The sequence below is a fragment of the Bombina bombina genome, chromosome 6, assembly GCF_027579735.1.
Source record: "Bombina bombina isolate aBomBom1 chromosome 6, aBomBom1.pri, whole genome shotgun sequence".
Taxonomy (NCBI): domain Eukaryota; kingdom Metazoa; phylum Chordata; class Amphibia; order Anura; family Bombinatoridae; genus Bombina; species Bombina bombina.
This window is the reverse complement of record NC_069504.1, coordinates 616,051,230-616,078,844: the sequence shown is the minus strand read 5'-3', so window position 1 is coordinate 616,078,844 and position 27,615 is coordinate 616,051,230. Positions and strand designations below refer to the sequence as shown.

General features: G+C 35.7%; 1 protein-coding gene across 1 annotated transcript in view; it reads left to right on the top strand.

Annotated features, from left to right (window-relative positions):
* Positions 1–27,615, top strand: part of MCTP2 (multiple C2 and transmembrane domain containing 2) — a 438,267-nt gene that overhangs the window by 371,686 nt on the left and 38,966 nt on the right. The window contains exons 18-19 of the mRNA XM_053717625.1: positions 15,986–16,105; positions 18,288–18,329. Of these exons, the coding sequence (XP_053573600.1) occupies positions 15,986–16,105; positions 18,288–18,329 (162 nt within the window). The remainder of the gene's footprint in view (positions 1–15,985; positions 16,106–18,287; positions 18,330–27,615) is intronic.

Here is a 27,615-nt window from a genome sequence, read left to right as displayed (position 1 = left end):
TTGTGCCCTTCTCCTGACTGATACCTTTTAACTATGAGATCCCTCTGATGCTTTGGAAGCTCTCTGCAAACCATGGCTTTTGCTGTAGGTTGCGACTAAAAAAATGTCAGGAAAGACCTACTAGAACAGCTGAACTTTATTTGGGGTTAATCAGAGGCATTTTAAATGATGGCAGGTGTGTACTGACTCCTATTTAACATGATTTTGAATGTGATTGCTCAATTCTAACACAGCTACATCCCCAGTTATACACACTTATGCAATCATATTATTTTATTCTTTTATTTTTACTTCCCTCCTTCTAGAAGTTTCAGTTTGTTTTTTAATCAAATTGTACAGTTTATAGGTCACATTAAAGGTGGAAAATGTTCTGAAATGATTTATCTTTGTCTCATTTTTTTTAAATCGCAGAAACCTGACATTTTAACAGGGGTGTGTAGACTTTTTATATCATATATATATATATATATATATATATATATATATATATATATATATATATATATATATATATATATATAAAATGTGTGTGTGTGTGTATGTATGTATATGTATGTATATATGTCTTCATACAGAACAAGTTACCCCTTTGGAACGGTGGACCATATATATGTATGTATGTATGTATATATATATATATATTCCGGTCAATATATATATATATATATATATATATATATATATATATATATATATATATATATATATATATATATATATATATATATATTTATAGATATATATATATATATAGATATATATATATATATATATATATATATATATATATATATATATATATATATATATATATATATATATACACACACACACATATATTCGCCCCTGGCCGAAACATGTTAGCGGACTAAATGTTGTGAACGCATTTGTGGCTTTCCCTGGAGTGTTTTTACTGATGTTTCAATAAAGACTGTATGTTTTTAAGACTGCTGCTAGCAACCTTTTTCTACTACATATATATATATATATATATATATATATATATATATATATATACACACACATATATATATAAATGTATGTATGTGTATGTATAGAGAGAGAAATATGTATTTATGAATAAATAGAACATATTCATCTATGTGAAGAACAATGGAATGTTGGGTTAGCGCACTTGAGAATATGGGATCGGGTTTGCGCACAAGTAGGGTGTTAGGTTTTTTCCCTCAGTTTTTTTTCTCCTTTGACTTCTATGGGGTAATAGGTTATCGTGTGCGTGTTATAGTTGCCCTCTTTTTGGCACAAATATATACATCATGAAATTCAAAAAAATGACAACTAATGAGAACAAATTATTTATTTGCTTAATAGTTCTTTCTTTTTCTCTCTTTCTCCTCTCTCTTCTCTCTCTCCTCTCTCTCTCTTTTCTCTCTTTTCTCTCTCTTCTTATTCTCTTTGTGCAGCAGATTGCCCTGCTTTTGTAATGTAAATATTTGTGAATTAATGCACTTTCATATTTGCAATGTATGGCAAATTAGTTTCCCCCCTTTTGGAAAACATATTGATAACACTGACAATAGTTTCCTTCTATTCATGAAAATATTTAGTTCAATCCAGTACATTAAAAACATACTGTGATAGTACAATCCCTTCAAATAACAACATGGTTAAATAGTCTAGAAACCTCCTTAAGACAGATTTATTGCTCTCAACTTTAGGACATGTAATAAAAGTAATTGATGCTGCAGTTTCCACAAACCATTATGATAGACAGGAAATGGATATGTTATGTCCTGTGTCCTTGATTAGTTAGTCGGTGGCCCAGTCCTGATGTAGCCTACATCCTTGAGAGGAATCAATGTATATGTAAGGACCTTGCCCTTACCCAAGATGGTTGTTGTAATAGTTGTATTGAGGAAGAGAAATGCCATCTGGGAAGGGGGTGGAGTTGTTAGTGCTGAGGAGATTTTCTAGGTGTTAAGAGAAGTGTGGAGCTTTGCACAGACTTGGAGATGGGGGAAGAAAGTTGCTGTTTTCAAGCTGAAAGAAGTTATTCAGACTAATGCATGGTTTCCAGAGACAGTTCAGACATTGCTACATGTGGCTGCTGCAGACAGAAGTTGGAACCTTTTATTTGTACTGTGAGTGTCAGCCATTATCTGCTGTTTTAAGATCTCCATAACTTCATGTTAACTAAATGCAAGAGAAAAGATATACTAGTCATATCTGATGTGCTGCAGAGTTGTTGTATATTAAAGAGATAACCCAGAGAATATTCTAGAAGTTATTCTGCCTAAACAGTTTGCATAAATGCACTAAATGGATTGCACAGCTGTATTACATAAGGAAGTAACTGAGTGTGATGTATATTAAAGAGATAACCCAGAGAATATCCTATAAGTTATTCTGCCTGAATAGTTTGCACAAATACACTAAATGATTGCACAGCTGCATTACATAAGGAAGTAACTGAGTGTGATGTGCTGCAGAGTTGTTGTATATTAAAGAGATAACCCAGAGAATATTCTAGAAGTTATTCTGCCTAAACAGTTGCATAAATACACTAAATGGATTGCACAGCTGCATTACATAAGGAAGTAACTGAGTGTGATGTGCTGCAGAGTTGTTGTATATTAAACAGATAACCCAGAGAATATTCTAGAAGTTATTCTGCCTAAACAGTTTGCATAAATACACTAAATGGATTGCACAGCTGCATTACATAAGGAAGTAACTGAGTGTGATGTATATTAAAGAGATAACCCAGAGAATATCCTATAAGTTATTCTGCCTGAACAGTTTGCACAAATACACTGACTGGATTTATAAAGCTACATTACATAAGGGCATAACTGTGAGATTTCTGCAGCTGTTTGTAGTAAAAGAGTGACTGACTTTGCAGTATAAGGCAAATGGATTGCTGAAATTCAGTAATAAGGTAGAGACTTATGTTATTCAGTATTTCTGAGGAGAAGTTTTTTTGAGCACTGCATTGATCACAAGCAGCGCTCTCTAGCTTCGTTCACAAGCAGCAAGGGATAATTACCTCAACTAAATTCTATTTAGTATATGAAATTGCATTGTACAGCACCACCTCAAAGTATTTTACAACAACAGTTATGTTATTATTTCATGAGTTAAAAAAGGTATACTGATGTCATAAGAAGATATTGTGATTAATATTATTATTTGTATTTGTTGCACTGTATGTTATTGGTTAAACACTTTATAATAATCAAAGCAACATTTTATTTGAAGATTTCTTGTGTGGTTATTACTATTTTTCTTTTTGTACTAAAATCTTATAGGACCCCACACCCTATTATTCTAGGGTGTCCCCTATAGGTGGAGGCACTGCGTCATACAGGCATCCCTTATATACCTGATTTCAACCCCCCTCCTACTCCCACTCTGCGGAGGCTTAGTTCTCATACACGAAACAGGTAGACAGCATTACACTATCACCTACCTCAGGGAAGGTCAGGAAAGGGTGTTACATATAATTTGCTATTTGAGGACATGATAAAAAAACAAAAACAACTTTAGGTTGCTTTTCTAAATTGTTTAAACAGTTTACAAAACCGATAGACCTAGGTCTCTGCAACTATATCCATTTATGGGCCTAGAGCCTATTACGCTTTCTCAGAAGTAATTATTTTCTCCATTAAAGCTTTGTAACCCTGAATTTCCCGTTTGCTCATTTCTGTAGAAATGCGGATTATAAATGCTCCAATCCTTATTTTTTCCTCAAATGAGGAATAAACAGCCTCTTCATAATTTTGATTTGTTTGTAGAGTGTCAAAATATTATGCAGCACTGCAAGACATAGGTGCGTAATATATCATGGTAAAGTTTACAAAAATCATGAGGTATGATGGGTTGAGGGTCCTGCCTGTGAATTGCCATGTGATACACATATGCCCACTAATGTTGCAAGGTGTGTTTGGTATTGTTTGTGTAGTTTCTCATGTGGAAGACACATTCAATGATGAGTCTTCCTCAACCCTTCAAGAGAATCAGGCTATGAGATAACTGAGTTTTCAAGATTTATCTGTTTCTGGGACTCCTGTTAAATGGACAGTAAACCATAGTTTATATGGGCACTGGATACAAAGGTTTTTGATAAGCTATCTGTAAGTTTACAAAACTCTTCTCACACTTTTGTTTTCTTCACTGACGCAGTTGTACCGCCGTTGTATTGATGCTGATGTTAGCATGATCCTACGCTAGCTACTGCCATTCACATGGGTGAGCCAATGACCATCGGTATATATGCAGCCACCAATTAGCAGCTAGAACCTAGATTCTTTGCTACTCCCAAGCTTACCTAGATAAACCTTTCAGCAAATGATAACAAGAGAAGGAAGCAAATTAATATAACTAAATTGGAAAGTTGTTTAAAATTGTATGCTCTCTCTAAATTATGAATGTCTAATTATGACTTTACTGTCCCTATGAAGGGTCAGTCTAGACCCAATACATCATTTTGATTAATTATTGTAACATACCAGAGATACATCTTGGAACTAGTTCCACATATATAAACTTTTAAGAAGTACATGAAACATGTAAATACTTGTTTTGCCCACCTATTGTGTGTATAATTTTGGTATGTTAAGTTTCTCCAATCACGATCGACTTCTAAATATGTTTTCCTTCTTGCATATGCTGATTTGTGCATGGCAATTTGAGATGGCTAACTGAAAAATATTAAACGTGCACTGCTAAACTGTCATACAAGAAAACCGCTAACTGGACAAGAAGAAAGCTGTGGGCGGAGCTTGGCAATCATTTATAGCTGCTAACAAACATTATATAAAAGTTTCAAGTACTTCTTACAAGCTTATAGATGTGGAACCCATTGCAAGATTCTTGTCTGGTAGTTAATAATAAGTAAAGAAGAATTAGTATTAGGTCTAGATTGTCCCTTTAAACCTTTTACTGTTGAACCACTAAATATCTCTGAACGGAAGCTGTATTTTTAGTCTTTTGCACTCTGCATTTAAACATGTCCCTAGTCTTGTCAGAGACACTGTTCCTCCAAAAGATTTAAATCTTTCCTTAACTCTCCTTTGATATTTGGGAATATGTTTATACAATGGATGCAGTTACATCAATCAAATTCACATAGAACGTTTCTTATTTGAAGTATGTGACTTGGATGTTTTTCCATAGCTCTTATAGCATCAGACAGAGACTGAAAAATAGCCAAGTACTGCACCAGGAACAGTGATACTCAAGCATTTGATATAGGTGCTTTGCTTTATATCTTCCCTTCAATATTTCTGCTTCCTCTATTGATTCAAAAAATCACTCAATACTGTCAGAATAATGTATATGGGACTGTTGCTTTATCAAAAAAAATCTTTTTTGCATCTTGTTCTTTTGTCAGAGCAGGATTACTGCTTATCCAGATGCAGTTAAAGTAACACCACCTTTAATCTAGACATGTTTAGGTTTTGTTAATGAATCATCAGTTCTGAGGAATTAATATTCTGCAGCTTCCTACAAGCATTTAATTATTAATGCTGAGACTTATTGGGTTTCGTCTGTATTTGGTACATTCATGTAGAGAGAAAAAATTCCTTGGCTTCCCTGCACTTATTTTCTAATGTCTTCTATGTAGTAGATATGGGACTAGCATTCAGATTCCATAGATGATAGCTGTTCACTATTTTGTTTAGAATTTATTTTCTCTTGAAAGAATATACCATGTCCTGCAAGAATCACATCCGCACATAATGCTTCTATCTGATCCCTACATGTTTTGCAACATCATCCTTAAAAACCTATAATTTACTTTTAAGTCTGTCTTCACATGTTAGCACGAGGCTGGGCTCTACACAGTATGTCAAGGCTCATATGGGATTTTTTCTTGTTTCTCCTTCTAAATGGCATGGGGGCTTAACAAGAAGTTTCACTACCTCTAAAGTTAAAGGGACACTGAACCCAAATTTTTTTCTTTCATGATTCAGATAGAGCATGCAATTTTAAGCAACTTTTTAATTTACTCCTATTATCAATTTGTCTTTGTTATCTTGCTATCTTTTTTTGAAAAATAAGGCATCTAAGCTTTTTTTTTTTTATTCAGAACTCTGGACAGCACTTTTTTATTGGTGGATGAATGTATCCACCAATCAGCAAGGACAACCCAGGTTGTTCACCAAAAATGGGCCGGCATCTAAACTTACATTCTTGCATTTCAAATAAAGATACCAAGAGAATGAAGAAAATGTGATAATAGGAGTAAATTGGGTTCAGTGTCCCTTTAAGGCTCATTCCTGGAGAGCTATAAAATGGGTGAGGTTGATAAAGCAGTGGTGCAGCCACCTGACCTTCCATGCAGACAAGAATTCCTAAAACCATGTTTTTTTAACTTATCAATCAGTAATAAAGATTTGTTATAACACAATTTATGTATATAGTATATTTGAGGTGACACTTTTGTGTGTCTCCACGTCCTAGTGTTTACACTGAGCTTTCTCTTTCTTCAAACAGACCTAGCTTTAAGCTATACTCTACAAGTCTTCCTTACATGCAACCACTTTGTAAATACAGAGAAACAATAAATTTAAACATTTTGTGATTTATTTTGTCCATAGACTTCCTATACCTGATGCTGTTATTTTATTATTATTTTATTTGAATTACTTTGTAATTAATCCATTCTTGTTAGTGCCTAAGAAACCTTTTCTTTAATCTATAGTTTTATAGATAGTTGGATATAAAGTTGATATAAATCTGTTTCTTTGTAATAGTTTTAAAAACATCTGTGTGCCTTTGCATTTGCATTCTTTGTGCACCCACTTATATTTCATTTTGTGGTGATCCTTTCCCAGCTACACCAACTGAGCTATTGACATTTCAGCATTGTTCATGCATATGGCCTTTCTGACTTGCAGAATGGCAAGACTTTCAAGCTGTATGCAGAGCATTTCTGGGTTTTACGTTCATTCCTTTCAACTTAATTCTAGTCCTTTATAAGATAAGGGCTGTATTCACAATATTTCACTCTAGACAGGAACACATTTTATTTAATGCATTCAAGTCTATTCAACTTTGTTAAATAGCCACTACAACAGGTACAACTTTATTAAAGGGATAGTTTAGTCAAAATTAAAATCTTCATGATTCAGATAGAGCATGCAATTTAAGCAACTTTCTTATTTACTCCTAATATTACATTTTAGTTCTTCTCTTGGTAGCTTAGGAGCCAGACTATTTTTGGTTCAGAACCCTGGTTAGCGCTTGCTGATTAGTGGCTACATTTAGACACCAATCAGGAAGCGCTACCCAGGTACTGAACCAAAAATGGACCGACTCCTAAGCTTACATTCTTGATTTTCAAATAAAAATACCAAAAGAACAAAGAAAAAATTATAATAAGCGTAAATTAGAAAGTTGCTTAAAATTGCATGCTCTTTCTGAATCATGAAAGTTTAATTTTGACTAGACTATGCCTTTTAAACATATGAAACTTCTTAAAGGGACATTTTAATGCAAACATGACATGCACTATTTTGTTACAGCATGTCATTTTTGCATGTCAGATCCTAGCCTACTGTGTATTTAGCCTCCAACTTGGTAGCCAAAAGCATTGCAGCTCCTGGGTGGGAAACTACCTGTGGGAGTGGCAGTTGCATGTGTAGTGATATTCAGGGATATTTATATCTAAAATACTGCAGCAAGTACCTGCCAAACACAGGCAATTTAATGTTAATCTAAATCATATCTAATTATTTTTCTACAAAATTCACCATTTAAGGATATGGGGATTTTTGTAAAGACATAATTTGATAAACATTTCTAGAGGATGTTTAGCAAGAATCAGTAATTTAAAACTGGTGCATTAGACCATATATTTTTTTTTTTTTTAATTAAAAGGTCCTTTAAACCTACTACATAAAATATTTCTTAAAGTATACAATATCATTATTTGTGATATTCTGTGTTTACTCTGTTACAATTATGAATATAGTTTTGGATCTCAATTTCAGTGTTGCATAAAATGAGTTTGTTCCACCTGAGTTTCTGTATTCAATGTGGACGAATACAGATTAACTATCAGTGAAAAATTATTAAAGGTTAAAGTTAATCTGGGCACAATGTAACAACACAAAGGCTCTGGTGTTATAGTAAACAAAGTCTCAGTTAGTTCAGACAAGGTGTTACCTTGTATCAGATAGTGTAGAGATGGAAACAATCCTATTCAGACTTGCTGACAGGCTGCTGACACACTGAATAAGAGTAGGCTGTACTGAAGCTGAATGAACAGAGAGTGATGTCACAAAAGGGGGTGTGGCTAAGTTCCGGTTTTACAATCCAATTTTCCTCTTTGTAATTGCTTTGGTTTTCTTCTGGTTAGTTGACTTGTACTCAGGAAACAACCACTAAGTGCCAGTGGAGTTGTGGCAAGAAGGGAGGTCAAGATTTTGTAATAGGAAGGTGTGCTGTGAAATATGTTGCGGTCCAATGTAGCTTCAGAAACTGCAGGGGCAATAAATGCTGCAGTAGTAGAGAGGAGTTTTAATCCTTAGTTCAGATGTCCAAGTGGCTTAGAGATAGGAGATTATGTTAGGTTTGTATCCTAAGAAACAACTGCACATACACCTGCTAGGAAGCAGTTTCAATACTAAGCACCTGTTTACAGGAAACAGGATACTCTTAAAGACAAAGTGGGAAGGGCTATGAAATGACTGACAGGAGACCGGACATGACCCCCCACCTAAGCAAGCTGTCCCACAGCTTGAGGCCGGGGACGATCCGGATTTCTCTATGGAATTGTGCCACCAACTTAGGAGCGGAAAGATTAGAGGAGGGTTCTCAGGTGTCCTCTTCCTCGGTGTAGTTCTTCCAGCGCACCAGATACTGGAGTTCGCCCCTGGAAATCCTAGAATCCACCAGACTTTCAACCTCATACTCCAGCAAATCGGAAGGAACTGAAGTAGATGAAGCATTTGGGGTAGATACTCTAGTTGGTTTTGCCGGTTTCAGTAGTGATACATGAAAGGTTGGATGAAGTTTTGATGATGGTGTCAATGTCAAAGTGACTGCATTCTGGTTAACGACCTTGGCAATAGGAAAGGGTCCAATAAACAGACTACCAAGTTTTTTACTGGGTACTTGCATTTTTAAATTCTTGGTGGATAACCAAACAAGATCTCCAACCTGATAGTTTGGTGATGGTCTTCCACGCAGATCATAGTATCGTTTTTGGGTCTCTTGTGCAGCAATTATGTTGTGTCGGATTTGTTTGAATATTTCAAGTAGTGAATTATGGAACTCATCGACCAATGGTGAAGGTGATGGAAGTGAATCAGTCAGTAGTATTTGAGGATGATATCCATAATTCGCAAAGAACAGAGATAATTTAGTTGAAGAATTGGTATTATTGTTATAAGCGAATTCTGCTAGATGAATGTGTTGGAGCCAATCTTGTTGATGTTGAGAACAATAGCAGCAAATGTACTGTTCAAGCCATTGATTAAGTTTCTCAGTTTGGCCATTGGTCTGAGGATGGAATGAAGTGGAATATCTATGGTCTATTTGGAGTTTGTCACACAATTTTCTCCAAAATTGAGAGGTGAATTGAGTTCCACGATCAGTGGTGATTCTACGTGGGATCCCGTGATATTTGACAACATGTTTCATGAATAAATCTGCAGTTTTTGTAGATGTAGGTAATTTGTGGAAGGGTATAAAGTGACCCATCTTCGTAAAGAGATCTATGACTACCAGAATGGTGTTCTGTTTGCCAGAAGGAGGTAAGTCGACAATAAAATCCATTCCAATATGTTCTCAAGGTTTGGTAGATGGAGCGATAGGCATTAAGAGTCCGTAAGGTTTCTGTCTTTCTGGTTTGGTAGTAACACATACATGACAGGTGTCTACATATTCTGTAATGGACCTCCTCATAGCTGGCCACCAAAACTGTCTTGCTATGATTGCTATAGTTTTATTCACTCTGAGATGACCAGAGATGGGAGAATCATGGTACATTTTAAGTATAGGTTCAACTAATATGTCAGGTAGGTAAAGTTGTTCACCATGATAATATAATCCATTGGTATGCTTTGTTACCAAAGAATGTGGAATCTCTTTGTCGTCGGTAAGTGCTTTGCGTAAAGATGTTATGAAATCCTGTTGTGTTGACAGATGGATAAAACGTTCTGCTGGAATGATAAAAGATGGATTTGTGCTTTGTGTTGGTTTGGTATCCTTTCTTGACAAAGCATCGACTTTGCCATTCTTACTGGCTGGTCGATACATGATATGAAAATCAAAACGTGAGAAGTAAAGGCTCCATCAAACCTGTCTTGCAGATAGTTTTTTGTTTTTTTTAAGAAACTCTAAATTTCTGTGGTCTGTGTATATGAGTATTGGAGTAGAAGTCCCCTCAAGCAGGTGTCTCCAGTGTTCCAAGGAGTTTCTTATTGCCAAAAGCTCCTTGTCTCCAATGGAGTAATTCATCTCAGCAGCAGTCATCACCTTAGAATAAAAAGAGACTGGATGAATGGGGGAATCTATCGTTTCTCTTTGCGAGAGTACTGCACCAACTGCAAAGTCAGATGAATCCACTTCTAGGATATACTGCAGCTTTGGATTTGGAAAACGTAATATAGGTGCAGATGTAAAACAATGTTTTAGGTATGAAACTGTTTCGGCAGCGCTAGGTGTCCAACGGAACGGAGTAGTCGAGCTGATAAGTTGTGCGAGAGGTCTTGCAATCTTGGAGTAGTTTTTTATAAATTTTCTGTAATAGTTTGCAAATCCCAAAAAACATTGCAATTCTTTTTTAGTAGCGGGTTCTTTCCATTCTAAGACTGTCTTGACTTTGTTGTCTTGCATTTGGATCCCAGTTGGACTGATATGGTATCCAAGAAATGACACCTCCTTAGTATGGAACAAACACTTCTCTGGCTTAGCGTATAATTGATGAGATCGAAGTCTTGTCAAAACCTTCCTGACATCTTTAACATGTTGCTCCATAGTGTCTGAATATAAGGATGTCATCAAGATAAATGACAATGCATACATCAAGTAGATCTCTGAATATTTCATTGATGAAATGCTGGAAAGTGGCTGGCGCATTACATAAACCAAACGGCATTACCAGATACTCGAATAAACCGTATCTGGTTCTAAATGCTGTCAGCCACTCATCCCCTTCTCGTATGCGGATTAAATTATATGCGCCACGTAGATTGAGCTTTGTGAATATTTTAGCATCTTGTAGGCGTTCTATGAGTTCCGGTATCAAAGGTAGCGGATACCTGTTTTTGATTGTTCTTTTATTGAGTTCTCGATAGTCTATGATAGGTCTTAAAGACGAGTCACATTCCCACTCCCGCGGGTGAGGTAGACGGTCTGATAAATCCTTTCCTCAGATTTTCTTCAAGATATTCTTTCAAATGTGCCAACTCTGGCGGGCTGAGTGGGTATAGGTGTTCAAACAGTATGGATGACCCTGGTATTAACTCAATTGGGCAATCGTACTTGTGATGAGGTGGTAAAGTTTCTGCCATCTTTTTGCTGAACACGTCCTGAAAATCAGTATATTGAGGGGGTAGTGTCGGAATAGGATCTGGAATTTGTATTAGTATATCCCTTGGGTAACAGGTTTGTTGACAATAAGTGGAGTTTAGTTCAACAGCTAGAGTTTTCCAGTTTATGCCAGGTTGGTGTAGCCGCAACCAATCTAAGCCTAGTACAATGGGAAACAAAGGTGAAGGCAATACATTGAAAACAATATACTCTGTGTGACCAGTGTGAGTTGTAACTAATAATGGTATAGTACTGTGTGTTATAGGACCTGTGGATATTGTAGTACCATCAATAACTCTAATTACCACAGGAGTTTGCTTAACCACTAGTGGAATTTTATTATTTACAGTGAAAGTCCTATCTATGTAGTTTCCTGTAGCTCCTGAATCTATGATGGCATCAATCCTCGTTCGGTTTTGGTCCCACTGTAAAAACAGAGATAGATGACAGTAAGCTGGTTTTAGATCTTTAGGCATAACAGAATGTATATAAGTAAATTTACTTCTCTTTGTCCGGATAAGTAGTGGGCAATCCTTCACACTGTGATTAGGGTTAGCACAGTACATACATAATTGTTGTGCTCTCCGACGGCTCCTCTCTTCTGACGTCAGGGGTCCTCGAATAACCCCGATGTCCATTGCTTCTGGATTACTGTTTGATATTGCTTGGGGATTAGGAGACTCTGAAAAGTGAATTTGAGGTAGCCGCGGCGTGAACTCTGAGGATTGACGTTCTGCCTTCCTCTCTCTGAGATGCCTATCTATTTGCACAACTAACTTCATTAAATCTTCTAGCGTCTTGGGAGGTTCAATGCGAGCTAGCTCGTCTTTTATTGGATCAGACAACCCAAGCATGAATTGATTTTCAGCGCTACTGAATTCCACTGTGAATCTGTGGCGTAATGTTTAAATTCAGTGAGGTATTCTTCTGCATTTTTCTTTCCTTGTTTTAATGCTCTTATTCTTGTTTCAGCTGTGTTCTGGATGTTGATATCCTGATACAGATCATCCATTGCTTCATAGAATTCATCAAGAGAGCTTAAAATAGGATCATCATTTTCATAGAATTGGTCGGCCCATGCCCTGGGTTTTCCACGTAAAAAGGATATTATCGTTAATACCTTTATTTTATCAGTATTATATGTTTTATTTCTTAAATCAAAAAACAAATTGCAAGCATTTTTAAACTGTCTATAGAGCTTCCTGTCACCATGAAACATATCTGGTTGAGATACTAATGGTTCTGGGATAGTTTCAGTATGACCTGATTTTTGTTGTATTGAGTCCTTTATTATTTTATGCAAAGTTTGATTTTCTAGCTGAATTTCCCTTAACCCTTGATTAAGTTGATCCACACGTTGAGAAAGTGAATACACATACTGAGGCAGCTCTGCTGGATCCATTTCACTGTTTGGCTTAGTATTATGTGATATTCTGTGTTTACTCTGTTACAATTATGAATATAGTTTTGGATCTCAATTGCAGTGTTGCATAAAATGAGTTTGTTCCACCTGAGTTTCTGTATTCAATGTGGATGAATACAGATTAACTATCAGTGAAAAGTTATTAAAGGTTAAAGTTAATCTGGGCACAATGTAACAACACAAAGGCTCTGGTGTTATAGTAAACAAAGTCTCTGTTAGTTAGTTCAGGCAAAGTGTTACCTTGTATCAGATAGTGTAGAGATGGAAACAATCCTATTCAGACTTGCTGACAGGCTGCTGACACACTGAATCAGAGTAGGCTGTACTGAAGCTGAATGAACAGAGAGTGATGTCACAAAAGGGTGTGTGGCTAAGTTCCGGTTTTACAATCCAATTTTCCTCTTTGTAATTGCTTTGGTTTTCTTCTGGTTAGTTGACTTGTACTCAGGAAACAACCACTAAGTGCCAGTGGAGTTGTGGCAAGAAGGGAGCGCAAGATTTTGTAATAGGAAGGTGTGCTGTGAAATATGTTGCGGTCCAATGTAGCTTCAGAAACTGCAGGGGCAATAAATGCTGCAGTAGTAGAGAGGAGTTTTAATCCTTAGTTCAGATGTCCAAGTGGCTTAGAGATAGGAGATTATGTTAGGTTTGTATCCTAAGAAACAACTGCACATACACCTGCTAGGAAGCAGTTTCAATATTAAGCACCTGTTTACAGGAAACAGGATACTCTTAAAGACAAAGTGGGAAGGGCTATGAAATGACTGACAGGAGACCTGACATTATTGATCCATATGTTGTACCAAATCACATGTAGAAAGTTGTTTTAATAACCGGCAACAATATTTAAACATGATTTCTAACTTTTGAATTGGTGAGCAGCTATATTTTCTTCAGTAGTACTGTGTTTTCTGTTGACATTTGTTAGTGACAAAAATTAAAAGCAAAAAGCAATGCTGTGACATTACCTGGCATTTAACATAGACAATATCCATTTGTAAGGTCAGATTGCAGTGTTGTATCTAACAATCAGTTATTCTCCATCATTACATTAATTTTCCTAGTCACCAATTAACACTTTCATTGCTGATGTGTTTAATTGATTAGTGTTTGGTAATTAAGGAGTTGATTATTCTAGGTTTTTAAATTTGAATTATTTTTAAACTAATTATTAGCACATTTATGAAGAACAGAATATAGTATACAAGATCAACAACGTGTGTATTGAGAGCATATTTTCTGTAACCTTTATTTATCTAGGTTTATTGCCTTCTTGGTATCTTACAAACACGGCACCTCCTGTAGGTAATCCTGAATTTTCATTTTCTTAAACAAATCTCATGGTCCATTCTTAAAGAGGCAGTAAAGTCAAAATTAAACTTTCATGATTAAGATAGAGCATGCAATTTTAAACAACTTTCCAAATTAACTTTTGTTATCAAATTTGCCTTGTTCTCTTTGTATCTTTTTATTAAAGAGTAAAACTAGGTAGACTCATAAGAGCTCAGGAGGGGGCACGTGCCTTAGTACTTTATGTCAGCAGTGTTTTGGATCATTATTTGTAGCTTTGTTATACAATGTTGCAAAACACTGCTACCCTAGAGTATTAAAGACACATGCACACTCTTGAGTTCTACCTAGTTTTACTCTTTAATAAAAGATAACAAGAGATTAAAGCAAATTTAATAACAGACGTAAATGGGAAAGTTGTTAAAAATTGTATGCTCTTTCCAAATCATGTGTTTAATTTTGACTTTACTGTCCATTTAAAAACAATGTTCTTGTCATAGACACCTATAATATTTCCCCTTACATACAGTGATCTGACTGGAAGCTTGACCACATAATTTGACAATAAATTATTGAAAAATACAGTTATATGAACCCTATCCAGTTTGTATAATATCATCCTCGTTGTAAAATGTTAAAAATATTAAAGCAGTGCAGCTCTACTAGTGCAATAGGATGAATGTTTCTTCTGTATATAAAAATTAAAAATTCAAACAAAAATCTGGCCCACATGAAGAACAAGCCCTTTGGGCATATGGTTCATTATGCATATTCGTTTAATTACTAAAACACTTGGGATATCTTTTCCGTTGCCCTTGCTTTCAACTTGCAAAGTTGCAACAATTTCCTAGCATAAGATATTTTGAACAGGCTTGCGTAATAAGGCTCGCCAGTCGTTCATGAAAAGTAAATGTTCCTGAGAAAAAAAAATCTCGAGAAAACAACCAAATGGTTAAGATGCAAAACAATAAAATTACTGCATAATGTTTTTTGTCTGGTCCCGAATGAGTTTTGTGAAATAGTTACTTTGTGTGTTTATCCAATGGCAATTTATTTTCAGGTTGTAGGTTATTGGTTTCTAAAATCCCTGCTTAATCATTTGGCACAAACACTATAAATCAAAGGGGGGTTTCACCGATCTCATAGATATGATTTGGGCATATTCAAAAAATGTGATAGAGAAGTACTCCATGTTTTGCTGCATATTCTCCACACTAGTTGTTCCATTTTTAAAATGATGGTGCAAACTCTACTAAATGTTAATTACAAGTGGTTTAAAAGTTTTCATTAACAACTTTCATATTCAAATCTGGATGGGCATGAACATGATGAAGAAGTGACTGTACCACACATTAGAGTGTGTTTTTTTTTTACTCTGGGAACATGGCACAGTACAAATGTATACCTGTAATATAAGTTCAGCCAATAATCCCTTGTTTTATAGTAATTCAAATGTTGTTTTAAGATTATTATATAACTTAATTGTAATATAATTTGTGTTTGTGTGTGTGTGTGTGTGTATATGAATATATATAGGAAAAAAAATAATGTGTGTATATATATGTTTATATATGTATATTTCTTTTTTTATATATATAGTTTTTTTTTTTTTTTAAAGAAAAAAAAATAAAGATATACTATGTAGCCTTGTAACAATAGTTTCTGCATCATCTTGCTCAACAGATATATTGAAATTCCCATATCCATAATGTATCCCATGGGGGAGAATAGTGAGAATATTGTAATATCTTTGTTTTTCCTTTGCAGATATTTGTAATAACTCTGTGGAATCTGGAGCTTTACATGGTCCCTCTGTTCCTGTTACTTCTCTTTGCTTACAATTTTGCCATGATTACATCTGGGAAGGTTAGCACTCAAGACAACCTGGTAAGTTGAGCCCAGTATTGATTTTGCTCTCCTCACCCACAACTGGAACAAGAAGATACATGTGTTTTGCCTTCAGGAGATGGAGACGTGATTGTGTTTATTGTACAGCAGTACTCTAATTATCTTATAAAACTTGTCCCTAGACACCGGGTCGACTTATGGACTTAATATGATTTGTTAACCTCTAATCCCTTTAGGGCTCTATGTGCCATTGGTTTCTCCTTAAACTCTTTTCTCCTTCTGCCACTATTCCACATAAACATACCTGAAATAATAATACATTTTTGTTCACAAAATTTACAGAGAACTGTTTTTTATTTCTGTAACAGATAAGAAACCATTTTTTATTAACTTAAATGGACAGTCAACACCAAAATTGTTATTGTTTAAAAAGATTGATAATGCCTTTACTACCCACTACCCAACATTGTTATATTATATTACTATAAATTATAACATTTTAACCTCTAAATAGCATTGTGCTCATGCCCGTGGCTTATGGCAGACCCTGCACTAATTGGATAAAATGCAAGCCAATAGATAATAAATAAAAAGTCATGTGATCAGGGGGCTGTCAGAAAAGGCTTAGATACAATGTAATCACAGAGGTAAAAAGTATATTAATATAACTGTGTTGGTTATGCAAAACTGGGGAATGGGTAATAAAGGGATTATCTATCTTTTTAAACAATAACATTTTTGAGTTGACTATCCCTTTAAGTTTTAGAAATTAGGAGCAGGTGGGAGCCCCCAGATCTCCCTCAAGGTGGGAGAGTGCTAGCGACGGCTCTGAGCCGTTGTTGGCACCTGACTGAGACAATTTGTGACGGCTCAGAGCCGTATTCAGCACTCAAGGGGTTAAACAGATGGAACACATTTATTTGCAGTCCATACAATACATACTTTATACTTGAGTACGTTTTGCTCCACCAGTTAGGTCCTATATATCACTTTATTTTGTGAAATTTGAGATAGGTGAAGCAACTGAAAATTGTGCTAAAAGGGTGTAAGAATCTTGGGATTCAAATGCTGGTTTTTTTTTTAACGGTATACTTTCTATATTGCTTAAAACTAAATATTTTAAATGCAGTTATATTTGTGAAATTTGTGCACACTTAAATTATTATATATTAGAACTACTGCATCTAAGGTTATAATAAAGAAAAGCATTGAAGTTAAAGGGATATGCAACCCAAAATTTGTATTTCATGATTCTGATAGAGCATGTGATTTTAAACAACTTTCTAGTTTTCTTCTATTATCACTTTTTCTTAATTCTCTTGGTATCATCTGTTGAAAAGCAGAGACGTTTGCTTAGGAGCCGGCCCATTTCTGGAGCACTATATGGCAACAGTTTTGCAAGAATGTTAAAGTGAAGGTAAACTTTGGTGAATGAAATCTCATTTTTAAAAAATACTATTAAAAACAGGGGCACTTTCATTCATCAAAGTTTACAAAGCAACCGTTTTGTTAAAAAACTTACCTTTTTTTCTTTTCACAGCTAGAGCAGCTTCCCCCACGTAGAGAATCCTCTATTCACACGTCAGCAATGACTAATCCTGCTTCCTCCAATCACAGCTTTCCCCCCAGGGTAGTCATTGCCTGAGGCCATGCTGTGATTGGAGGAAGCAGAATTAGTCATTGCTGACGTGTGAATAGAGGATCTCTAGGTTGGGGAAGCTGCTCTAGCTGTGAAAATATTTTTTTTTTTTTAAACAAAACGACTGTTTTGTAAACTTTGATGAATGGAAGTGCCCCTGTTTTTAACAGTATTTTTAAAAAATGGGCTTTCATTCACCAAAGTTTACCTTCACTTTAACTATTTGCAAGAGCTCTAGACGACAGCACTATTTCCTGCAATGTAGTGCTCCAGATCCCTAACTAGGTGGTATCTCTTCAACACCGAATATCATGGGAACTAAGCAAATTTGATAATAGTAAATTGGATTTTTTTTTAAATGGTATGCTTTTTCTGAATCACAAAGGAAAGTTTTTGGGTTTTGTATCCCTTTAAAGCTTTTGTAAAACTCCTTATGTATTCTTAGTAGGCATGTGCATAGGTAGAGGAAACAGTGAGTTATTGAAAGACATATATTTTGAGCATTGTGTATTCTTTTAAAAACATAATGAATGTTACTGGAGAATATGCAACCACTGACAAGAAAATATTTTCCTTTTTCAGGACGGAATGGATATTGGAGAGGATGACGAAGATGATGAAAAAGTATGTTTTTCAAAAATGTCTTCCAGATAAACACACAGATAACTAAATAGCCAATAAATTAAATGTGTAGTGAATACTAGGCTTTTGTTGTTTTGGGACCTTTGGCAACCTCCTCTACAGATACTATTTCATTTATACTCTTAAGTTATAATTTAATTATTAAAGGCTAATTCAAGGGGAGTTGAACTTTAATACAAAATGATTAAGTAGAAAAGAAAAAACTTTATGGTGCACATTAATTATTTTGCACACTTTTCCTGTAATTTACTTGTAAAATTTTATCTGGCAATATGCTAGGCAGTGATTGCTTAGCTCAGTTCATGAACTTATTTACACGTGTTCTTAAATGATCGCTATAAAGAATATAAACATATTCTATATTATACATTGTGTCATATCCAAAGTGTCCACTTCAATGAAAAGTACTCTCACATAAGTTTCTTTCATGTTATTGGCAAGAGTCCATGAGCTAGTGACGTATGGGATATACATTCCTACCAGGAGGGGCAAAGTTTCTCAAACCTCAAAATGCCTATAAATACACCCCCCACCACACCCACAATTCAGTTTTACAAACTTTGCCTCCTATGGAGGTGGTGAAGTAAGTTTGTGCTAGATTTCTACGTTGATATGCGCTTCTCAGCATGCTGAAGCCCGGTTCCTCTCAGAGTGCAGTGAATGACAGAGAGATGTGAAGGGAGTATTACCTATTGAATACAATGGTCATCCTAATGGGGATCTATTTCATAGATACTCTGTTATCGGTCGTAGAGATTCATCTCCTACCTCCATTTTCAGATAAATGATATACTCTTATATACCATTACCTCTATTGATTCTCGTTTCAGTACTGGTTTGGCTATCTACTTTATGTAGATGAGTGTCTTTTGGTAAGTATGTTTTCTTTTATTTATGACACTCTCAGCTATGGTTTGGCACTTTATATGTAAAGTTCTAAATATATGTTTTATACTTTTATTTGCCATGATTCAGGTTAATCAGTATATTTCCTTCTTACAGACTGTCAGTTTCATTTTGGGAAATGCATATGAAAAAATTATTTCTTACCTGAAATTTTTCAAATTTACTTTCTTTTCTAAATTGTGGGTTGTTAGGCTTGCGGGAGCACAAAATGCTATAATTTATTGCATCATTTTTGGCACAAGACTTTTTTGGCACGAGAATCACGTTTGTTGACGTAATGACTTCATTTCCGGCGTCTTAGTTGGCGCCGAGAGTTTTCACGTAGTTGCGTCATCTATGACGCTCGTGTTTGTTGCAGACGTTTTTGGCGCCAAAAAATATTTTGTCAATTGTGGGTGTCATACTTGGCGCCAGATTTTTGACATTATTTAAGTCATTATTTCTTTTTGCTTCTGGTTTCCAGAGGCTTATTCTGTTTGCATTTTTTCCCATTCCTGAAACTGTCATATAAGGAAATTGATATTTTTGCTTTATATGTTGTTTTTTATATTACATATTGCAAGATGTCTCAATCTGACCCTGTCTCAGAATCTACTTCTGGAATGCTGCTGCCAAATCTAAGTGCATTTGTTGTAAACTTGTGGTAACTGTTCCTCCGGCTGTAGTTTGTGTTAGTTGTCATGATAAGCTTTCAAAAGCAGACAATATTTCCATTAGTAGTAATCCATTACCTGTTGTTGTTCCTTCAACATCTAATGTTCAGGATATTCCTGTTAATGTGAGATAATTTGTTTCTAATTCTATTCAGAAGGCCCTGTCTGTTATACCACCTTCTAATAAACTTAAAAAGGTCTTTTAAAACATCATATAACATCATTCGATGAATTTTTAAATGACCAACAGCATTCTGATTTATCTATCTCTGATGAGGATCTCTCTGGTTCAGAAGATTCTGCCTCAGATATTGACACTGACAAAACTTCATATTTATTTAAAATGGAGTATATTCGTTCTTTATTAAAAGAGGTGTTGATTGCATTAGATATGGAGGATACTAGTCCTCTTGATATTAAAACCAGTAAACGTTTAAATTCGTTTTTTAAAGCTCATGTAGTTATTCCAGAGGTTTTTCCAGTTTCTGATGCTATTTCAGATGTAATTTCTAGGGAATGGAATAGTCTGGGTACTTCATTTACTCCTTCTTCAAGGTTTAAGAAACTGTACCCTTTGCCGACTGATAGATTGGAGTTTTGGGAAAAGATCCCCAAAGTTGATGGGGCTATCTCTACTCTTGCAAAGCGTACTACTATTCCTACGGCAGATAGTACTTCTTTTAAAGATCCTTTAGATAGGAATCTTGAATCTTATCTAAGGAAGGCTTATTTATGTTCAGGTCATCTTCTTAGGCCTGCTATTTCTTTGGCTGATGTTGCTGCGGCTTCAACCTTTTGGTTGGAAACTTTAGCGCAACAAGTACCAGATCCTAATATGTATAGCATTGTTAAGCTAATTCAACATGCTAATAATTTCATTTGTGATGCCATTTTTGATATCATTAGAATTGATGTCAGGTATATGTCTTCAGCTATTTTAGCTAGAAGAGCTTTATGGCTTAAATCTTGGAATGCGGATATGACTTCTAAGTCAACGTTGCTATCTCTTTCTTTCCAAGGTAATAAATTATTTGGTTCTCAGTTGGATTCTATTATTTCAACTGTCACTGGGGGGAAGGGAGCCTTTTTGCCTCAGGATAAAAAATCTAAGGGTAAATTTAGGGCTGCTAACCGTTTTCGTTCCTTTCGTCAGAATAAGGAACAGAAACCTGACCCTTCCCCTAAAGGAACGGTTTCCAATTGGAAGCCTTCTCCAGTCTGGAATAAATCCAAGCCTTTTAGAAAATCAAAACCAGCCCCCAAGTCCGCATGAAGGTGCGGCCCTCATTTTAGCGCAGCTGGTAGGGGGCAGACTACGATTTTTCAAAGATGTTTGGATCAATTCAATCCAAAATCATTGGATCCAGAACATTGTTTCTCAAGGTTACAGAATAGGTTTCAAGGTAAGACCGCCTGTGAGGAGTTTCTTTCTCTTACGCATTCCAGTAAACCCAGTAAAGGCTCAGGCTTTTCTGAAGTGTGTTTCTGACCTGGAGTTATCCGGGGTAATTGTGCCAGTTCCATATCTGGAACAGGATCTGGGGTTTTATTCAAATCTGTTCATTGTTCCAAAGAAAGAAAATTCTTTCAGACCAGTTCTGGATCTAAAAATTTTGAATCGTTACGTAAGAATACCAACATTCAAAATGGTGACTATAAGGACTATTCTGCCTTTTGTTCAGCAAGGGCATTATATGTCCACAATAGACTTACAGGATGCATATCTTCATATTCCGATTCATCCAGATCACTATCAGTTCCTGAGATTCTCTTTTCTAGCCAATTTGTTGCTCTTCCTTTTGGCCTAGCTACAGCTCCAATGATCTTTTCAAAGGTTCTCGGTGCCCTACTCTCTGTAATCAGAGAGCAGGGTATTGCGGTGTTTCCTTATTTGGACGATATCTTGGTACTTGCTCAGTCTTTTCATTCTGCAGAATCTCACACAAATCAATTAGTGTTGTTTCTTCAAAGACATGGTTGGAGGATCAATTTACCAAAAAGTTCCTTGATTCCTCAGACAAGGTTAACCTTTTTAGGATTCCAAATAGATTCAGTATTCATGACTTAGTCTGAAATTGGTTTCAGCTTGTCGGAACCTTCAGTCTGTCATTCCCTTCAGTAGCTATGTGCATGGAGGTTTTAGGTCTCATGACTGCAGCATCGTACGCGATCCCCTTTGCTCGTTTTCACATAAGACCTCTTCAGCTTTGTATTCTGAACCAATGGTGCAGGGATTATACAAATATATCACAATTTATATCCTTAAATCCCAATATTCTACGATCTCTGACTTGGTGGTTAGATCACCATCGTTTGGTTCAGGGGGCCTCTTTTATTCATGCAACCTGGACTGTGATTACAACAGATGCAAGTCTTTCAGGTTGGGGAGCTGTCTGGGGATCTCTGACAGCGCAGGGGGTTTGGAAATTTCAAGAGGCGAGATTACCAATCAATATTTTAGAACTCTGTGCGATTCTCATAGCTCTTCAGTTTTGGCCTCTTCTGAAGAGAGAACCATTTATTTGTTTTCAGACAGACAATGTCACAACTGTGGCGAATGTCAATCATCAAGGTGGGACTCACAGTCCTCAAGCTATGAAAGAAGTATCTTGGATACTTGCATGGGCGGAATCCAGCTCATGTCTAATCTCTGTGGTCCATATCCCAGGTATAGACAATTGGGAAGCGGATTATCTCAGTCGCCAGACTTTACATCCGGGAGAATGGTCTCTTCACCCAGATGTGTTTCTTCAGATTGTTCAGATATGGGGGCTTCCAGAAATAGATCTGATGGCTTCTCATCTAAACAGGAAACTTCCCAGGTATCTGTCCAGGTCCAGGGATCCTCAGGCGGAAGCAGTGGATGCGTTGTCACTTCCTTAGAATTATCAACCTGCTTATATCTTTCCGCCTCTAGTTCTTCTTCCAAGAGTGATTTCCAAAATCATAATGGAACGTTCATTTGTACTGCTGGTGGTTCTAGCATGGCCACACGGGTTTTGGTATGCAGATCTTGTTCGGATGTCCAGTTGCCAACCTTGGCCACTTTTATTAAGGCCAGACTTTCTATCTCAAGGTCCATTTTTCCATCAGGATCTCAAATCATTAAATTTGAAGGTATGAAGATTGAATGCCTAGTGCTTAGTCATAGAGGTTTCTCCGACTCAGTGATTAATACTATGTTGCAGGCTCGCAAATCTGTGTCTAGAAAAATTTATTATAGAGTTCTCTTGGCATTCTTTTAGAATTTTACAGTTTCTTCAGGATGGTTTGTATAAGGGTCTGTCTGCAAGTTCCTTGAAAGGAATCTCTGCTCTTTCTGTTCTGTTTCACAGAAAAATTGCTAATCTTCATTGTTTTGTACAGGCTTTGGTTCGTATCAAGCCTGTCATTAAGCCTATTTCTCCTCCTTGGAGTTAATTTGGTTTTGAGGGCTTTACAGGCTCCTCCGTTTGAGCCTATGCATTCTCTGGACATTAAATTACTTTCTTGGAATGTATTGTTTCTTTTGGCCATCTTGTTTGCTAGAAGAGTTTCGGAATTATCTGCTCTTTCTTGTGAGTCTCCTTTTCTGATTTTTCATCAGGATAAGGCGGTTTTGCGGACTTCATTTAAATTTTTACCTAAAGTTGTGAATTCCAACAACATTAGTAGGGAAATTGTTGTCCCTTCCTTGTGTCTTAAGCCTAAGAATTCTTTGGAAAGATCTTTACGTTTTTTGGACGTGGTAAGAACTTTGAAATACTATGTTCGAGCTACTAAAGATTTCAGAAAGACTTCTTGTCTATTTGTTATCTTTTCTGGTTCTAGGAAAGGTCAGAAGGCTTCTGCCATTTCTTTGGCGTCTTGGTTAAAGTTTTTGATTCATCATGCTTATTTGGAGTCGGGTAAATCCCCGCCTCAGAGGATTACGGCTCATTCTACTAGGTCAGTTTCTACTTCCTGGGCTTTTAAGAATGAAGCTTCTGTTGATCAGATTTGCAAAGCAGCAACTTGGTCTTCTTTGCATACTTTTACTAAATTCTACCATTTTGATGTTTTCTCTTCTTCAGAAGCAGTTTTTGGTAGAAAAGTTCTTAAGGCAGCTGTTTCAGTTTGATTCTTCTGCTTATAATTTCAGTTTTTTTCATTATAAAGATTCAAACATTTTGATTTGGGTTGTGGATTCTTTTTTCAGCGGAATTGGCTGTCTTTATTTTTATCCCTTGCTCTCTAGTGACTCTTGCGTGGAGTTCCACATCTTGGGTATTTGCTATCCCATACGTCACTAGCTCATGAACTCTTGCCAATTACATGAAAGAAAACATAATTTATGTAAGAATTTACCTGATAAATTAATTTCTTTCATATTGGCAAGAGTCCATGAGGCCCACCCTTTTTGTGGTGGTTATGATTTTTTTGTATAAAGCACAATTATTCAAATTCCTTGTTGATGCTTTCGCTCCTTCTTATCACCCCACTTCTTGGCTATTCGTTAAACTGAATTGTGGGTGTGGTGGGGGGTGTATTTATAGGCATTTTGAGGTTTGGGACACTTTGCCCCTCCTGGTAGGAATGTATATCCCATACGTCACTAGCTCATGGACTCTTGCCAATATGAAAGAAATTAATTTATCAGGTAAATTCTTACATAAATTATGTTTTTTTCTAGTTAAACAACTATGTAACAAGCTGAATTGTAGTAAAATCAATTCTCCCCTTATGCAAACAGGCAGAAGTTATTGTTTTTTCCCCCTTTTTTATCTGTTTTATGTCAAGCCATGTCTGTAGCCCACAAAAGAGGGAAGGTGTGTACAGATTCTATAGAGGAGCCCATCTAAGTGCAGAAGCTTATAGGCATCGCCTCTCTTGCCTAATAAAAAAACAACAAAAACACTATTGCTTGTTACTCAGAGACATGTTACCCTAATTCTTAATCAATTTACAGGGCTTCTTGGAGAAAGGAAGCTGCATTTTTTTCTCTTCCTACAGCAGTTAGTGATAGTATTCTATGTAAAAGTATTTTAAAAGGACATGTTGCCCATATGCTAAATCACTTAAAAATAGTGTAGTGTATCTGCAAAAAGCCGACTAGAAAATATTACATTAACATCTCTATGTGGAAAAGGAAGATCTATTACTTTAAACATTTCTCATTAACCACATCCAGGGGAAAGAGGCTTTAAACATCCAATCAAAGTACTTGTCCTGGGACTTAGATGTGCAGACACAGTCACTTTTTTTCACTCCTCCATTTAAAGGGACATAAAACTAATGGGTACAATTGCAGCAATAATGCTATTGTTTTTCCTCATGTGCCTGCAGCTCTCTGCAAAGCTTTTCTCTTACTTACACTGGACACGACCATCTTGGAACTTTAAATATTCTTGCATCCTGTAACAAAAGCAGTGTGCATTCACAGATCAGTGATATTGTTATCTTCTTGACAAGAATAATTGTACACTTCAGTTTAGAATGCATGATATAGAGTAGCTTCTGTACGTTTTTACACTGGCTGCATTGCTCTTTATTATTCCTGAGGGATTGTTTATATTTCTTATATAACTTAAACTGTGTAAAAATAATCACATAACTGACAATATGTAAATTGTCTGCTTTCTAATGTGCAAGCTGACCCAAGATGCAAGGTAGAGCTGTAAAAAAAAGCTAATAACATATTACTTTTACCACAGAATACAACAATATGCGTGTTGCAAGATGGCCGCGCCCAATATAAAGATGCAAAGCTTTACCCACTGCTTTCTGTAATGGTTTAAAATAAGAGAACAGCTTTAAAGGGCCACTAAACCCAAAATTTTTCTTTCATGATTCAGATAGAGAATAGAAATTTAAACAACATTACAATTTACTTCTATTATTTATTTTGCTTCATTTTTTAGATATCCTTAGTTGAAGAAAAAGCAATGCACATGGTGAGCCAATCACACGAGGCTTCTATGTGCAGCAACCAATCAGCTACTGAGCATATCTAGATATGCTTTTCAGCAAAGAATATCAAGAGAATAAAACAAATTAGATAATAGAAGTAAATTAGAAATATGTTTAAAATTGCATTCTCTTTCTAAATCATGAAAGAAAAAATGTGGGTTTCATGTCCCTTTAAAGAGAGCTGCAGGCACAATAGGAAATACAATTAGCATGGTGAGTAGTAACCGTACTACTGTACTTGCACCCAGCAGTTTATTGTCTCTAAGGATTGTTACTATGAAATCTCACAAGAATATGAAGAAATCACACAAGATCACAACAAAGCAAAGTGTGAGCTTAGCACTAATGAAGCTTATTGGCTGTTGCTTTTTCCACCGTGCAGATTACAGTAAAAAGAGTATCAGGGATAACTGTTCACATACACTTACTCTTGTGAGCTGAAAAAATGTTGAGGACACATCTTTCTTTTTTAGATAGAGATATTCTTGTGATGCTTTTTGAAGATATGCTGCATTACTTTCAAGTGATTTAGCATATGGGTAACCTGTCCTTTTTATTTACTATCAGAAACTATTGTATGAAGAGAAACAAATCCGCTTCCTTTTGCCAGCAGCCCTATAAATTGCTTAAAAAAAGTGCTTTCTTACTTGTTATGTCAACAATCACTTAAAACTCCCAGAGGCGTAATACTTGTGTTCTTCTGTGGTGCTACAGGAGCATTTGCTCAGTCAGTCCCAAGCACAATATACAGAGATATTGATTGGTACAAAATAGTCTAAGTGAATACATTGAGCTCAGGAGCCAACAGCCACGAACAATCAGAAAGCATGTGTTGAAAGAAAGGGAACCCTCAATATAGTAAAAATATTAAAGGAACAGTGTAGTTTTTAATTATCATTCATATTAAAGAGGGTTTTTATTTCAAATTAAATTAAACAAAGGTTTTGTGTAAAGGGACCAAAAAAAAAATAATGAAAAAAAGCTCTAAAGCTGCTTGATAAATAGAACCATAATAAATTCATTTTCTGTGCTAGCATTACTGATCCCTAGGTGGATATTGCAGACTGGCCTATAAAAACAGCCACTGTTTCTCTATTGATGGACACTAAGTTGCCCCACATAAAGCATAGTCAGGTTTGGCATAATTAAGATTTATTTCTTTTTTAACGGCTAATAAGCTTCTAAATGATATCACCACACTTCATGTATCCTTAAATTCCCATCAAAACGGTTAACATCAGTTATTTACCAGAATATGGAATCCTAAAGGCAATTGGTTGAGCTGGCTATTTGATGTTTACAGTGTTTATTCTAATGTGAATATCACAATTAAAGAGTTTAGTACAACAAAACCACATATTCCTTCTCAGAAAAATACAATCTGTATGCAATATTTAATATTATTTTTCATTGATTAGACTACCTTTTCATTAGAAAGAAGTCAGTAGAAAAGTATACTTTTTAATATACTGAAAATACAAGTTTCTTTATGCTTTATATGGAATATTCAAATGTTAGCAAAAGAAAAGGTGGAAGAGATGACATTTTTTTTTATTATTATAAAGAAGAAAGATACATTCCAAATATACTGTAACTTGCACATAAAGGTCTTTACATACTCTCTGACAAAGGAAATCATAAAAATGTCTCCAAATGGAAAATCACTTAGTTATAAAGTGGAAAGCTACTTCACAACTTATGACTACCAATCAATCACTACCAAGTTAAATCCCAGCACTGGATGTAATTGTATATCTGAGCCAATAAATAACATTGTCAAC